The following is a 16,393-nucleotide window of genomic DNA, read 5'->3' on the forward strand; positions in this document are numbered from 1 at the left end:
TGAACAAAAGGCCTCTCTGGTCGAGTTTTAGTCTTGTTAAAATGTGTGGCTGATGGCGCCTGTGGAGCCCCAGGCCCTACAAGACTGATGATCAGGGCCTTCTGAGGTAAAAGGGCGAAGTCACCTAACTGGCGGTTGTCAAGGCCCCCAGGAACCTCTTGTGGGCCCTGCAAGTCAATCGCCTAATGCCCCACTTTGAGAGTTATGAGGTTACCATGCTCCTGGTCATGGCTGATAGAGTGGGGGAGGACAGTTAACTTCTCCCTGACCTCCTTTCTCCCAAGAAGCAGGATGGGTCAGTGGAGGGTGTCAACCTCTCCCCTATTCTGACCCTGGAGCAACAGACAGACTCTCGCCAAGTCTTGGGGCAATTCACCTCTCTCTTCTCCCTAACCCCAGGGCTCACTACATGGTGTATCCCAGATATTGACACTAGGGACAGTATGCCTGTGAAGAATAATACCTAAAGAATAGCTGATAAAGTGAGAGGCATCATGAAGGAGGAAGTCTCTAAAAAATGCTGTGGGAAAAAGAACCTTCAAGCAGCCCTTGTTCCAGCCCAGGGGTGCTGGTCGCCAATGCTGCACCTACAGGTACTATACCCAAACTCAGGATCTGTGTGGATTACCGGAGGCTCTATGAAGATACGTAGACTGATGCTCACCCCATCCCCGAGCTGATGAGCTCATTGATCGGTAAGAGGCTTCCAATTTTCTCAGCACATTTGATCTGAGGGAGCCAAAGAGAGGTCTGCATTCACTACCCAGAAGGCCACTTCTATTACTGGGTGATGCCCTTTGGGTTGAAAAACGCCCTGCCACCATCCAGAGGTTGGTCATTCGGGTCCTGGGAGACTTGGAGATCTTCAGTGCCACCTACTAGACAATATTATGGTTTCAACTGGGAGGAGCACCTGTGCCAATTCAGGGAAGTGTTTCAGCTTCTACAAAGGGAGGCCTGACAATTGAGGCCAGTAAGTACCAGCTAGAGAAGGGTTCTGTGGTCCACCTGGGTCAGCAGGTTGAAGGGAGTGGATAGCCACTCTAAGTCAAGATTCAAACCATTCTGGCTTGGAAACCCCCCACAGTCCAGACAGAGGTACAGGCCTTCTTGAGCCTCACCGGCTACTACAAGAGTAAAGGGGTAAGTCACCATTGTTGAACGCTTCAAACACACCGAATGTACATGGCACCCATAAGACCCTGATTTTCCTCAGGAGTTCATTGTGCAGACAGGTGCCTCAGAGCCTGGCATAGGGGCCATACTCACACTGCTAAACAAAAATAGCCTAGAACAATCAGTAGCCTTCGTCAGCAGGAGTGTACTTTCCGGAGAATAGAGGTGGTGTGCAATAGATAGGGAAGCATTTGCAGTGCTTTGGGCTCTTAAGAAGTTGAAACCATACTTTTCGGGGACTCACACCCGGGTTCAGACAGACCACAAGCCCCTCAGATGGCTAATGCAGATGAGGCGTGAGAATCCCAAACTATTGAGGTGATCAGTTCCAGGGCAATCAGCAGGGTCACTGCTGATGGTCTCTCCAAGTTCTTCCACCTTAGCGATGAGAACTCCCACAAGGGTGGGTACAGTTCTCTCTGCTTTCAACTGAGGGAGGGCACATGTTGGATCTGACATCCTTAGTGTGGTTTTCCTTCAACATTTTGCCTTCAATCCTCCTGTTTTTGCAGACTTTGTTTTTGCTGACTTTAGTACTCTCTCTTAAAACAAGGTAACACCGGCTTCCTCCCATTTGGTACATTTAATTTACTTGTGATTGTGCCACTCACTCAAGAAGCCTTTTAAACTTGTCCAAGGCCTGCAATTGCATCCTTTGTGTGCAGTTTTAAACTGCCATTTGGACCTGGCAAAGTGAACCTTTTGCCAGACCTAAACGTTCCTTTTTAATACACATTTCATCCCTAGGGTAGGCCCTAAAAAGCCCACAGAGCAGGGTGCAGGGTCTTAAAAAAAAGTTAAACAAGTGCTTATAAGTTGTACATGTTCTGGTAGTGAAAACCACTTGAACTATTTTTTCACTACTGCAAGGCTGACCTCTACCATAGGATAACATTGTGCAACGTATTACATATATAACATTCTAACCTTCAATTGGGAGCAAGTAGGAATGTTGGATTTGGTGTCTAAAGAATTGTAATTTAATCACTGTTTCATGAGAAAGTTGGATTTTTAATCACATATCTGAAAATGTGACTTTCGGAAGTAGGCATTTTCTTGTAGGACACATTTGGTGCCTGAAACCTGTATCCTGGGTCACATGACTAAGTGTCACTAAGTGTCACTGGCATGTGGTCTTTGTGCATGGTTTCCTCTGCTGCCATGCTGCCCTGCTGCATGAGAGGTGGCTTATGAGTGAGAAGGACTCCACCTACATCTTTAAACCAGGACCACCAGAGTGACTCTAGGTGATAGTTGTCTGGCCCCCTGATCAGAGCCTCAGGGACAGAAAAGGCTGCAAACATCTTTAACCCAGCACCTGGACTCTGTCTTCTGTGGCTTCAACCCCCAAAGTGGTACCACCCCAGTTCTGGATCCTTTTAAGTGGGACTTAAGATGCTCTGCCAGCCTAGCTGTTGTCCGGTGAGTGGACTTGACTAAGAGCAATTCAGCTCCTCGCAGGTGCACTGGAACCAGCGCAGCGCAAAGCCCAAGTTCACATCAAAGCCTACAGTTCCTTGGAACAGTTGCTGTGCAATGCATCATCGATGCAGGCCTACACATTGCAAGGCCTCATTGATGGCATCCTCGATGACAAGGCAGGATTCCGCATGACAGCCCTGTAGTTTCTTCAGAACCGCGGTGCCCAGCCTGCACTCACAACTTGTGTGTGCGGTTTTGAGATGCCATTTTGACCTGGCATAATAAACGTTTTGCCAGGCCCATATCCTCCTTTTTAATACATACAAGTCACCCCTTGGGTAGGTACGGGACAGCTGCGAGGGCAGTGTACAATTTATATAAAAAGTAGGACTTTTAAGGTGTACGTGTCCTGGTAGTGCAAGGCCTACCTCCCCATAGGATAACAATGGAGTTACCTTATCAAATTTAATAAGCTGTAACTTCCAAATGGGAACAGGTGACTCCTTCATGGTTTATGCCTTTGTAATTGTAATGAAAAGCCCTAAATTATGGTGAAGTCAGAATTTAACTTGCAATTTAGAAAATGCAACTTTTAGAAAGTTTCCATTTTCCTGTCTTAACCATTTGGTGCCTTCAGACTGTTTCTGGGTCACATGCCAGTGTGTAGTTGACAGTTAGGCTTTGTGTATTCATCCTAGACAGCCACACACAATAAGGAATTTAGTTGTGCCTGGATGCCATTCAGTGGGCAGGATGGGAGGTAGGAGCTTGGCACAACCCCACTTACACTTGAATAGACTGTACCCTGCATCCACACAAAGGACTGTCTGGAGCCAAGGCAAAGATGACAGGTCACCTGTGCACTTAAAAGGCATGCCTCTAGAAGCTTGTCCCACTTCAAAGGCAGAACTGGGTATACATTGTGGACATTAGGACCCAACATTTTAGGACCCATGGATACTCTGGCATGAAGAATGACCGTAGTGCTGCTAAAAGGACTGCCACTGTGCTAGACTGCTGCTCTGAAGATCTGCTGGCCTGCTGTGCTGACCTGCTGCCCTCTTGCCTGGGTGAGAAGGACTGGACCTCCATCTGTTGAGCCCAGGACACCAGACTGACTCCAAGGGCCGGCTGGCTGGTTTACTGACTTGAGCATCAGGGCCAGAAGGCTCCAACAACCTCAACCCCAGCACTTGGACTTTACCATCTGCGAGTGGTGTCCCCTTGGTCCTGGACCATAGTAAGTGGGCCTAAGGTGCTGTGCCAGCCTCTGAGGATCCAGTGGAACCAAAGCATCTCCTTTGCTGCACGGCGCAACCCTGGACAGAACAGATGCATCGCCACAACTGTGTGGCTCTTTTCCGTTACAAAAGCTCTCATCCCTCCCCGCCACCTCTTCGGCACCCCTACTGCGTGATGCATCCTCGGCATGGGCCCTCTCATCCTTCATTGACGGCGGCCTTAACGACAACACTGGACTCTGCATTGCAGCTCCTCTGAGCCATCCCATCACTCTGAATGCCCAACACATTCTCGCCGCAGGACTTTGCATGGCAAACCGTTGTCAACCAGGTCCTCAATGATGAAGCACGACCTTGCATTTCAGCCTCACCACATCACGGAACCAACATATTGCTTTAGCTGCATAATGCACCTTTGCCACGGACCTTCACAGCGCACCTCAAATCAAGATTAAAGGTACTTTGTTCAGCGGGTCTAACTGGGTCCCTGTAGCCGACCCGCACAACATTGTGGCCGGCTGGAACTTCTGACTTTGTTCCGGTCCAGCATGACAGATGTCCGCAGTTGGCACTTTGTACTTTTTGGTGCTATTTTCACTGAAATCTTTTAAAACGTGAATATCTCCTGTTCTACTAATTAGATTTTAGTCATTTTGAATTTGTTTTATTTATTAAAAATTATTATTTTTATAATCAATTGTGGGATCCTTTTTGTGTGGTGTTTTCACTTTATTACTGTTAGAAAGGATGCACAAATAGTTTCCACATTGCCTCCAAGTTAAGCCAGACTGCTCTGTTTCAGGCTACCAGAAGGTTGAGCACAGATTAATTTGGGGTTTGCTTGTGCCTCAGCCTGACAATGATTGTGGTTCCTGCTGGAGTAGGGTTTCACGCCCCTCAACCAGTAACCCAAGTTCTTACACTGCTTGAGTAGGGTTTCACCCCACTGAACCCGTAACCCAATTTCCAACAATATTTGAGGTTGCTTCTGTTTTATTTACTTATAATCTGGTGTAAGGAATTTAAGGGAACAAGGTCAAGTTGAGTAAGAAGAGAGGTCTTGTTTACCATTTTGAAAGTTAGAAGGGAGGGTGTAAGACTTGAAGGGCTGAGTCGGCAATTTGGTGAGCGCAAGATAAGTGGTTTTATGTATTTTATTTTATTTTACTTTCCCTCACCTGTCGTCTGTCCACTTCCCCACCCGCCCCTGTCACACCCCACTGCTGTTAGCTGTGCTGGCCGCACCTGCATTAAAGACAAGCACTGGCGCTATTGGTACAATCTATCTATTCTCACACCAATATCTCTGGACGGTCCTCTCCAAATTAGGCCAGAAATACCCATTTGGCCACAAAATCAACTCTCATCATACCGCACCATAGCAGGAGCCAAAGTCTCTTTAAAGCACTTAAATATTGGTGACAGTCTCTGGAAATACAATTCTTCAAACGTGCAGCACTTAGTAAGATGTAGTCAGCAGCCTTGAATTGTCGCAGGACTTCCTGGTTTTGGTGACCAAGTTATAATTTTAGTGGCAAGGAATAGAGAAGGTGCCCTGGAAGTCATCAACAGCTTGATATTCCTAAACACCAATAATACATCCCAAAGCTGATTCTGCATAAGGGTGTTCTATGATTGAAACAACGTAAATCAATATTTAGGTTAGCTTTACTACCCAGTCACACAAGATAAACTTTTTCAACCTCAATAACCATGTGCACGTAAGCTGTAGTCCAACTGAGTTAACAATGGAGCCCAAAAAGGGGTTTTGATATTATTGACTTTTGGTGGATGCGCTTTAACACCACTGTGCCCAATCTGGTGGAGGCTGATAGTGTGTTAATGAGTATTCTTTGGCACACTCTTGCTTTGCTGACCTGAACCGTGGCCCATTAGTCAGTACCTGCCCAGCACCACAGAAGCAGAGTGTTACCTTTTTCGATTTGCTTCGCACAGCCAGCTACATAGAAGGCCACTTAATACCAAATGTTTTCTCGGAAATACTCATTGTGCCGGATTGTAAGAGCTCGATCTTGTGTGAGCAGCCACTCTATATTCATAGCCGTTTTTGTGTTTCTATTGACAAATCACATTGGTTTTGTGCATGTCCATACACACTGATAATGCCAGGCTGTCCTTAGAAAATCTCACCTATGCTCGCTGTTGTCACATAAAAATTTTAATTAAATAGCCTGATTTGCCCAATGCCTTCTGGTGTAACCAGATGGATGCAGTTACCAAAGAGGCAGCTAAAGGATACTTCGGGGGAGAGGAGGTGGTAAGGCAGAAAGAAAGAGCGTCTCTGGGCTAGAGACTGCAAAACCAGAAAGGAATCAAGGACATTAATTACCCAAAGGCATCTTTACCTACTCAATATTTTCAGAAACAGACTGGGACTGGGATACATAGAATAATGAAAGTGCAAGTCCTGAACACTGGATATCAGAGTCTCTTCCCCTGGAGCTGGGTGACATGGATGACTAGGCAGGGAGGCAGTGAGATAGGTAGACACCGACCCTAGCAGAGAGAAACAGAATTTAGAACAGGAAAAACTCACACAACTGAGGTTAGGGAAGGTTGTGTTAAATGCATCACACTTAAAGGAACCTACAACAAGCATTCAACACATTGCTAACTGAGACATCCACCTGAGGCCACGTCAATAGAAGACTTCCTGGCTGCTTATATAAACTACTGACATAACATAAAGCTGCCCGGTTCTGTTTTAGTTCATTAGCCTGCAGCTAGTTCTACCTCTGTGTCAGTATATCAGGTGCACTCGTCAGACAATTGTGATACTGACTGCAAGCATAAAGATTTATGTAACACTGTCCACCTCAAGGGATGGACAGGAACTTACGGAAAGCGGAGGCGTGCCTTCATCCTCCACAGTAACAACCAGCCGATAGAAGCTCTGCTCTTCGCGATTGGGAGGAGATGGCCTGGTGGAGATCTCCCCAGTGGTGCGGTCCATGCGGAAGGTGAGAGCCTCATTGCCCTGGACGATGTAGTAGGAGAGGACTTTGTTGAGACCAATATCTCTGTCAGTTGCTTGAACCCGAACCACTAAAGTTCCTCCACCAACATTCTGAAAACCAGGAGAGAAAATGTTACTTAGGGTAAAGAAGTGTCTGTATTTGGCAATAGATCGTATGTGAAATTCAAAGAATCTTATTTATAGTTACATACACAGCATTTTAATGCATTATGCAGTCATCATCATCATCATCAAACCACTTTATTCGGTTAAATTAAAACCATGAAAGTACAACACAAACATACAAACATATAAAAGCAAAAATACAAAATACAGTACCTAAAATATAATAGAATGTGGTGTAATGCGGCCACAACAGTCTATGTGCAAAGGTACAATACAGTACTTGATCAAACATAGTGCATTTCAGGGCAAAACGTGACAGTGCATCAAGAAAATTCTATATATACCATAATTAAAATTTCGACCATAATTAAATAGTTTAAAAAGGATAAAATGCAAGTAATCTAAAACTCCGTTAATTGTGGGCTTTTCTCCCGGCTATTCCTCAGTCTAACAGCTGCCACAAGAAAACTGGCTATATAAAAAATCTCATTCGGATCATTTAACAACTGTAAGTACAATAAGGCTGGCTTTACTTGAATAAAACCCTTTCTTTTTAGTATTGGGAGTAAGAACCTCTTTCTGATCTCACTATAAAAGTCACAAAACATTATGAGGTGCATTGTGTCCTGAACTGAGAAGTTATCACAACCACAGGGCCCTAGTTCTTTCAGACTGCGCCACCCCTTAAAGCTTCCTAAAGAAAGGTGAATTAGATTAAAACGGAAACGTGTTAAAAGCATACGGTGAAAGAAACTGCTTTCCGACTTGTACCAACACCTGCTTCTTACGCACATACACATCTATCATCCAGGGAAGGCAAGATGGGAGGAGGATCTTGGGAGGCAACTCACACGGAAGGAATGGGAGGGAATCTATCATAGAGCCAGACACTCGGCTTACCATACTGGCCTCACGGAGACCCTGACGAAAGTAGCCATGTATTGGTACCACACCCCGGCACGCATACATAGATGGGAGCCCAAGACAAGCGATCGCTGCTGGAGGGGGTGCGGGGAGCGAGGCACACTTGAACACCTACTCTGGAGCTGTGAGAAGCTGCAACAATACTGGTCCTCCATCCTAGATCTCATAGACACACATTTGGACACGCAACTCCCCCGATTCCCTGCTAATGTGCTCCTAGGCCTGCCGAACACACTGATGTATCCCCTGAAATCCATGAGAGGACGGTTGATTGCTATAGCGCTGGGTGCTGCGGTACAAAATATAGTGGCACGCTGGAGGGACCCACAACCCCCCGTGCAGCTTGGCTGGCTTCATAGGCTTTGGATGGTGCTGGGGATGAAGAAGCTGTCCCTGGCCGCAGCGGAGCGGGGGGAGGAGTTCGCAGACATCTGGCGACCATTTCTGACGCTGCTCACTGGGGAGTTTAGGGAATTGAGCTGCCCTCGCTACCTACGTCTATTGCATTTGGCGGACACCCCTGTCCCGGAACCTCGGGCCAAGACTCGGGGGCACGCACTGCAAGGTGGGAGGGCGCGGGTGCCACCTCACTAGATGAGATGTAATGGAAGGGGTCAGGCCAGCATACCTTAGCGGACAAGAAGGGGGGGAGGCACGGGGGGGGCTGTTGGGGTTTGTTTGGGTTATCACCGTTTTGCACAGCTTGATACAGCTTCCGACTCATGCTCCATTAGCCTGACGCGGCCGGCCCGGCAGGGTTGTAGGCGGCTTGCTGTGTTACTCTATACCGAACAATACTGCGGCTGGCCAAGAATTTCTTTACAACTGTGAATGTGTGACCGGTACCATGGCAAACATGGGTCGGAATTTTTCTTGTTGCTCTGAATAAAAACATTTAATGCTAAAAGCATACGGTGAAAAGGCCTATTAACAATTTTTAAATAGGGTTCCAACGTGGGTGAAATCTTTAGAAGATAATGTGCTTTAACCGTTACTTTTATCAGCTCCAGTTCTTCTCGTTGTACGGCCCATAAATTTAAAAGCTGTTTTTTCACCCACGTAGAATCTGTTATAGTAATTTTCTCAGGGTTTTCAAAAAGGTCCTGTCGGCCAACTGTTGCTAAAGTTTCCTTCACATAAACAAGCCACCTAATCTGATGTACATAATCCAGAATAATACAATCCCTAATTAGTCTAGGATTAAGATCTAATTCAGGATTAAGCCATAATTTAAGCCAAAAAATGACTGGAGCCAGCCTGAGTTTATCTGTTATATAGCCCATCCCCAATTCCTGACGAACAGCATAGGTAGGCGTTGACTGGGGGACCCATAGTACTCCCCGTAGAAATTTGTTCTCCTCTATCTGCAAACCCTCCATGGGTCTATGCCACCAAATTGAGGAACCATATGTTGCAATCGCAATGCATTTCGATTTATAAATGTTCATCATTGCCCCGACAGGTTTCGCCCCTAGCCGTTTCGAGAACCCATTTACGGCATTTTTGCAGTCAATTAGTAATTGCATTAGGTATACAATTAGCATTCTATACTAGGTGGCAAATATGCACAGGAGTCTCATTTCTGACTGCTCACTTTAACATCAACGCGTTTTTATACACATAGTGTTAGCTGCCAGAGTTGTGCCACAACATCTTGAGATTGCAATTCTATTGGCTGAATGAAGGACCAACGCTCATCTGATATAGTTTACTTTAACTCTTGCTCACTTCGCACACCCTGATTCAGCAACAACTCGGTTTTTTACGTTTGCTAGATTCGACAGATCGTTGCTCTGTAACTGAATTCTGCGATTTCTTCCCATTCATATATTTCGTACGTTTTTTATATTCTTGTTTTCTCTCTTTGGGTAATTTTCTTGTTTTCATTTAGTTGTGACACAATGAAAATTAACTCATTGCATGTGCCTCTGGCTTGGACGAACTGTTGCCTAGGGCTTAGCTATGAGGAACAGGGTGGTGTATTTTACACACCTGGTAAATGCCATTCCCTCAGCAAGGTATTTACCGGAACCTGAGTTATTCACAGTTTGAACTTGGAAATGAGGCTTAACATGCATACGGGTATTTAACAAATTGTATGTTACATGTTTTGCCTTTTTTACTGGGCCTTTTCTCTTGATACATTTCAGCAGATTTGACCTGCCTACATTTATCAAGGAAAAAGGTAGGGGCAGGGCCGGATTGGCCATAGCAGGAACCGAGAGTTTTTCCATTGGGCCGGAAGGGTAGGGGGCAATATCGGCCCCCTGTAACAAAAGCGGTCAGCAGCAGTGCTAAAGCGACAACATTGCATCTGACCAGTACCCCCACCCAACCCCCCCCCCCCACTCCACCCCAGGCAGGTCCAGCTGTATTGCCAGGGCTGGTTGTCTTCCCAGTCCGGCCATGGGTAGAGAGTGTGAATTGTCACATGGCTCATAATTCCACCTCCTTTGTAAATCCTTACGGGTGAAATTTAATTCAAGTTTGGATTAATTTCAGAAATTTCGCTTTACGCTTGCTATGCAAAATACCCGAAATATGGCATTTCCCCACATTGCGGGATTACAGACTGTTCATGGTAAACTTTTACTGCAATCATGCAGTATTAAGGCATGCGCCCAGAAAGTGACCATTGTTGCTTGCGCCACTTGTGCTTTTGTGCTACTTTTTTACCGCAAAATGCATCTTTGTATTAAAAATTGACACAATGACCCATTTTGAGCTAAATTATAGAGCTCGATGATGGACTTGCATTTAAAATAATTATTACCTGTAATTTCACATATTTTTCCCCAAATTTCTCATAATATTGCAAAAGCAAATTTTACACAGCTCTACATATAATAAAGGCCTAACACTGTTAAAAATCAATGATATACTGTAGTTACTGTGCATGCAGAGTCAACCAACATATGGACATCGATTACTTAAAGTTTGGGATTGCATTTTTGTATTTCCATAATCTTTCATTGACTTTTGCATCAACAATCAGGTTTTGCAAAATATTGGTAATTGCAAGTAGGTGATTGCAAATGTTGTTTTTTGAAATTTCCCGGTGGTGCAAAAGTAATTTCAAAATAGCACTGGAATAATCCGTGTAATTTGATGATGGATGATAATTCCGATTATCACAAACCCATGCCCATGTAACTCAGTAGTGCAATTTTCTTTTTTTAATTTTATTCTCAGCCCCATTGGGCCTCATTGATTGCATTTTGGCTTAGGGCAGCAAGGCACCTTGCTGAGCTGCACTTCGCCAAAGTGAAAGGGCAGGAATGCAGCATATTTAAGGAATACAGTCTGTCCTTTTTGCCTGTGCATGTGTCACGCAGGGTGGCTTTGCGTGGCTTCATAAATCATTATGAAAGCGCTGCATCACACATGCTTCACAAGGGCAAGTATAGATGTTGTACATAACCTGATAAACTATGTTCTTACCCATTATACTAACAACACACACCTATATTCATCCTCAGAGCACACATTGCCACCATTACATAACAAGCATCAGCAAAGCTAATATATCTCACCTCTGAGGCCTATTAACTCTGCCAATTCATTTTATTCATTCTGTAAGGCATTGCTAGAAATGCTGGTGTTGTACAATATGAACAAAATGAAAAAGGCACTTCATTTTGTATGCGCTCAGATGTTTCTTGATGCATGCACATACATCGGTGATGGATTGATAAAATAAAACAAAAACATGCATGCATATTTGAAAATTAAGTACTTTGAAAGCTTGTGAAGTTTTTATAAAGTGGGAGGCCAGCAGTAATTTGCTGCCTGGCTCTACAAAATAAATTAAGGGGAGGGTTGGGATGGTGCGAAGCAGAAAGGCAAAAGAAGCACACAAGGAAGGGAGCAACACAGAGGGCAGGGAGAGACACAAACAATGGACAGAACGAAACAAAACAATGGTGAATGGAGAAACACATGGGTGAGAGCAACAAGAAGCAGGGAGAGAAGCACACAAAGACCAGAGATCAACAAGGAGTGTGAGGAAGAGGAGCGCATAAGAGAAACAGCTGGAAAACACATGCAATCTCATGGAGTGCTTAAGCAAAAAGAAAAATATAGTTCCCTAGAGGTGAGCAGAGGGAAGACAAAATCAAAGTGCTATGCTCCAGGACAACGACAAACACAAGTTTAACAAAGCAAGGTATTCAGTGAGAAGCAAGCAAATGAGAGTGACGATAAAGCCAACCAATGGTACGGAAAAGGCGAGCTTTAAGCCCACTGTATGTTCTTGGTTAACTGACAATAGATCTTTTGCAATCAGTTTCAGCTGTCTAATAGGTTCGACCTCAAACTATCTCTAGGCAAGAAGACCAATCCTAAAATGCTCCATTGTCAAGCAAGACAGATTCTTGTTCAAGGCTATACAATAGCTCATATCTGCATTGCATTCTTAGTTGTCAAAGATCTATGTGGAAAGGTGAGAATGCTAGTTCTGGCAAGGTTTTAAGGCATCATGAAGGAAACTGTAATTGTAATTAATAGGTTGCACTGACATTCATGGGTTGGGCAATGGTCCTAAAGGAAAACAAAACTATATGCACGAGGTGAGGAAAGAAGTGGATAGTTATCCCTTGTAAACCCTTTATAAAAGAGATTATCCAGAATGTGATGCAAATAGTCTTACTTATTTTACTTGTTGCATTGTTATACCTAGATTAATACACGAGATATTGCCATGCTTGCTTCCTCTATCATGTCAGGTTAAACATTCAACCCTTTTCCAAGGAAAATATCACAGAGTATTACATTTTTCAGAAAGCATTGGCAAAGTCAATAGGCCTCGTTTACATTTACAATGATAAGCCAAAGGAATATGTTTTGCCAATGCAATTGTTCGCATTCTGGGACTTGGAAATCTACATTTATAATAGGGAAAGTAATGCTACATTCCTCTAAATCCCAAAACTACAGAACATGACAAAAAATGCAAACACAGACATTCACATACACTGTTTTGCATGTTAAATTCAGACTTACTGGGTTGCCATTGCTGAGGAAAAAAGTATCCGGAAAGAATCACTTTCTCGGAGTAAGCAGAAGAAAAATAACTCAATGTGCCAAACAGTGTGATACTTGAGTATATTTTTCAGATATAAAATACCCCCTCGTGCATTTCAAATGAAGCCCACTCTACATATATTTTAAAGAATTGGTAACAATTGGTAATGCAGATAGCTGTGCTCCCAAGCCAGACATGACAAAGCAGGTCTAAAATATCTTTAAAAACATTTGGATCCTTGATTACAGCCAGATACATTACTCTATAGTTTCTCATATATTTTATTGGTGTCAATGTCCACTAGCTTTCTACACAGGTCACAACATGGAGATGACTATGATTACTGTCTCAATAACATGTCAGGACTTGGTGATGGCAGATCGATTTCAAGCTCAGTCCAGTTTTTAATTTGTAAAAAACATAAGTGCTGGTCAGGATGCAGCATGTACCAGCCCATTTCTCCTGTTAGCGTCACCTAAAACCGAACCAACTAGCAACCATGAAAGTGTGTGTGGGGGCGGGGGATGAGGGTGTGGCATAATGGCCAGAACTTCCTGCTTCTGAGCTGCAGAACCAGGTTCGAGTCTCGGCATTGGCTCAACATCCTACGATTCTGGGCAAATCACCAAATCTCCCCATGCCTATTATGAATTAGTGAGTCCTTAACTGGTGCTCACGAAAAGCTCCGGTGTTGATGATTAAGTGCCGGTGCTGAGTACCAGAAACCAAATTAAGCACTGAATCATTCCCTCCTAGATTTGTTTTTCCTGCACCTCACAGAAATTTGACAGTATGGTCATTAATTCACTTTTCTTGGGCAGCGCTTTTAAGTGGCATTGTTTTCATCTATTTGCTGAATGGCGCGCACTATAGCTGTATTTGAGGCTTCTTATCTCATCCCTTGTTGGTCACATGAAAGATGCTAACGCATTCTTACCTTTCCTCCCCCAATCTCTCTTTTTCATATATCCATTTTTATGCTTATGTATTTTGGACAACTGTATACGTACATGCATAGCACTACTGATTCACCTGTTTGTCATTGATTTAAAGGAGCAGCAGATTGGTGATGTTGGAAGCCCCGATGACCCACAAAGACCATGTAGTATTTTTTCTTATCAGTTTTATATAGTGTGAAGTTGACCAGATTCTTCAGATCTAAGGTGTACTTAACTATATTACACCCAACTTCACAGAAGGGGTGGAGGGGGGGGGGGGGCAAGGGAAAAACAACATTGACAGCCTCAACGAAATTACATTAGAGTAGAGCAGAGGTCTTCAATCTGTGGGGAGCGACCCCCAGGTGGGCCCTGGAGTCCTGGAAAGTGGGTTGTGCATTCCCCAGCTTCACTTGTCCCTGCAATCCAAAAGGTTTGCTTTGCTTTTGGAAAAAGACAGCTGTCCTGGGACAGCTAATTTACAATATTATCAGCTGCTTGCCTGAATGAAATGCAAATCAGTTAATCTGCAAGTGTAAAGGAAAGCGGTTTTGGCTTTAATTGATCAAATAACTTCAAGGTTTGTGATGACAAAAAAACAAATCTTTGAGTGGAAGTGCAAAGAGTTAACAATTGGGCTGTGCAGTGCTTGCTTTTAATTTTAGCTTCATTTACACAGCCCTTAGTACCCCTAAAGAGGTGTTGAAGGGACCATTATGTAAAAAAAGTTAATTGCATTACATACGCTCTAGTATTACTAAAATCTACAATTTGGAAGCACAATTTTATAGTAAAACTACTTGCACCTTTTGTAGCATTCTATCTTGCACTGTGTGTAATGCAAGTATAAAATAATGGCTTGCATATTTACAGTGCTTTCTGTCACAGGCTCGGACCTTGTTGAACTAAAAATACACATCACTATTATCCACTGTACCAATCCAGATTTAATTCTGTGGCTCTCTGGTTACACACAGACCTCTGCACTGCATTAACTAACAGAAGTTTTATAATGTACTGCTGTTCAATTCCCACTGAGTAACAACTTTATTTATTTTTCATTTACGCTGCCCATTATTTTATATGTAGATACCTGATGGTGAAAGACCTAAAAAAACGACAGAATATTTTGGTGCTTATTTATGATATGCTTGCATCGCCAGAGCATCACTTTTTTTTACACTCCGGTGGCGCAAGTATCTTAACCATTCCTACGAGGCCGTACAAAGTCACCCTGCATGGCCTCATTGATATGGAGTAAGGTATAGCAGCACAAGCCACTGCATTGCCTTATTCTGCGTCAAGGAGGTGTTCCATGGGCTTTGCGTGCGGTTCCCACAACTTGTGTTCATGTTTTTTAATTCATTTGTGTATCCATGTACATTTCAAAGTACATTTTTAAATTGTATTTTACTGGCACTATATATTTTTTTTGTATTTCGTGAATTAAATATTGTACAATTTCCTAAATCTTGTGTTATGAATTGTTTTTTGTACCTTTTTCCTCAGTTATTGTGATTTATTTTTCATGTGGTTATGGCACCTATAGGCTAATTGCCGGCTCACTCCCCTTCATTCCTTTTCCACATCGTTTAAAAGACAATATTCCTTTTCTCTGCCTAAAATCTAGGCCTACCAGGGACCTTTCCTTTGTTTTCCTTGTTCCCACAAAACACCCATGGATTTCAATGCTACCCCATATTTACAAAATCACTTAAACCTGGGGCAGTTCCAAAAATGGACGCCTCCCCAGTGGAGGCGTAAGGAGGAGAAATATTTTCTTTTCCCCCTTGTGTTTCCTCTTTTCATGTGCGCTGCATTCTGCAGCTGACATAGAAAGAAGAAAACATCTCTCTGGATTGTTTTTGTGAAGAAAGGTGCCCCTTCCTGTACAGAAACAACCCGGCCTATGTTGGTGCTAGGCAGCAATTAGTGCACCAAATGCAAGGCAAAAGGATAAGAATGCACAGTATTTAATAAAAATGGTGCATTCCTGCCCTTTTACATTGGCATAGGGCAGCGCCACAAGAAGACTTGCGGCACTGCCCTACACCAATTCCTCATAAATGAGGCCCTTTATTTTTAGCTACACCTTTGACTGCATCCCCACACTCACTGACCTTTGTTTTGCTAAACACTGTTTGAAATTATTTGCCCACCGTAAAAATTATTTGCTGTGGGAATTGGGGGCTTTTATGGTTGTCGATGATAAGGAGTACCAGGTTCTAGAAATTTTTGTCAGATCTAAAAAAGTTTTACAAGGGGGGTCTCAGCATCAAAAAGTTTGAAGACCTCTGCACTAGAGATTTCTCATTACCATTGTTTTATAGACTTTCTAGATCCCACGTGATCCCTGAATTGACAGATACTATCAATGTATTAAAACTCTTCTGTTGTTGAAATCAAACATAGTGCACAGGTATTATCTGATGCAGTGCAGCAATTCCAGGTGATTACACGAACATGACACAACCCAATCCAAAGAATAATGTATTCAAAAGTAACTTCCCATTTCTATGAAATTGGAGTAGTGTAGCGGGTGCGCACACCGCTTCCGTTAAAGCCC

The 16,393-nt window shown here is 43.5% G+C and overlaps 1 protein-coding gene across 1 annotated transcript in view; it reads right to left on the minus strand.

The window, feature by feature from the left end:
• The window catches only part of CDH23 (cadherin related 23), a 1,152,220-nt gene that overhangs the window by 739,487 nt on the left and 396,340 nt on the right, over window positions 1–16,393 (minus strand). Inside the window, exon 12 of the mRNA XM_078641088.1 lies at window positions 6,700–6,927. Coding sequence (XP_078497214.1) covers window positions 6,700–6,927 — 228 coding nt within the window. The remainder of the gene's footprint in view (window positions 1–6,699; window positions 6,928–16,393) is intronic.

Source organism: Lissotriton helveticus, chromosome 5_1 (assembly GCF_964261635.1).
Source record: "Lissotriton helveticus chromosome 5_1, aLisHel1.1, whole genome shotgun sequence".
In the NCBI taxonomy this organism is placed as follows: domain Eukaryota; kingdom Metazoa; phylum Chordata; class Amphibia; order Caudata; family Salamandridae; genus Lissotriton; species Lissotriton helveticus.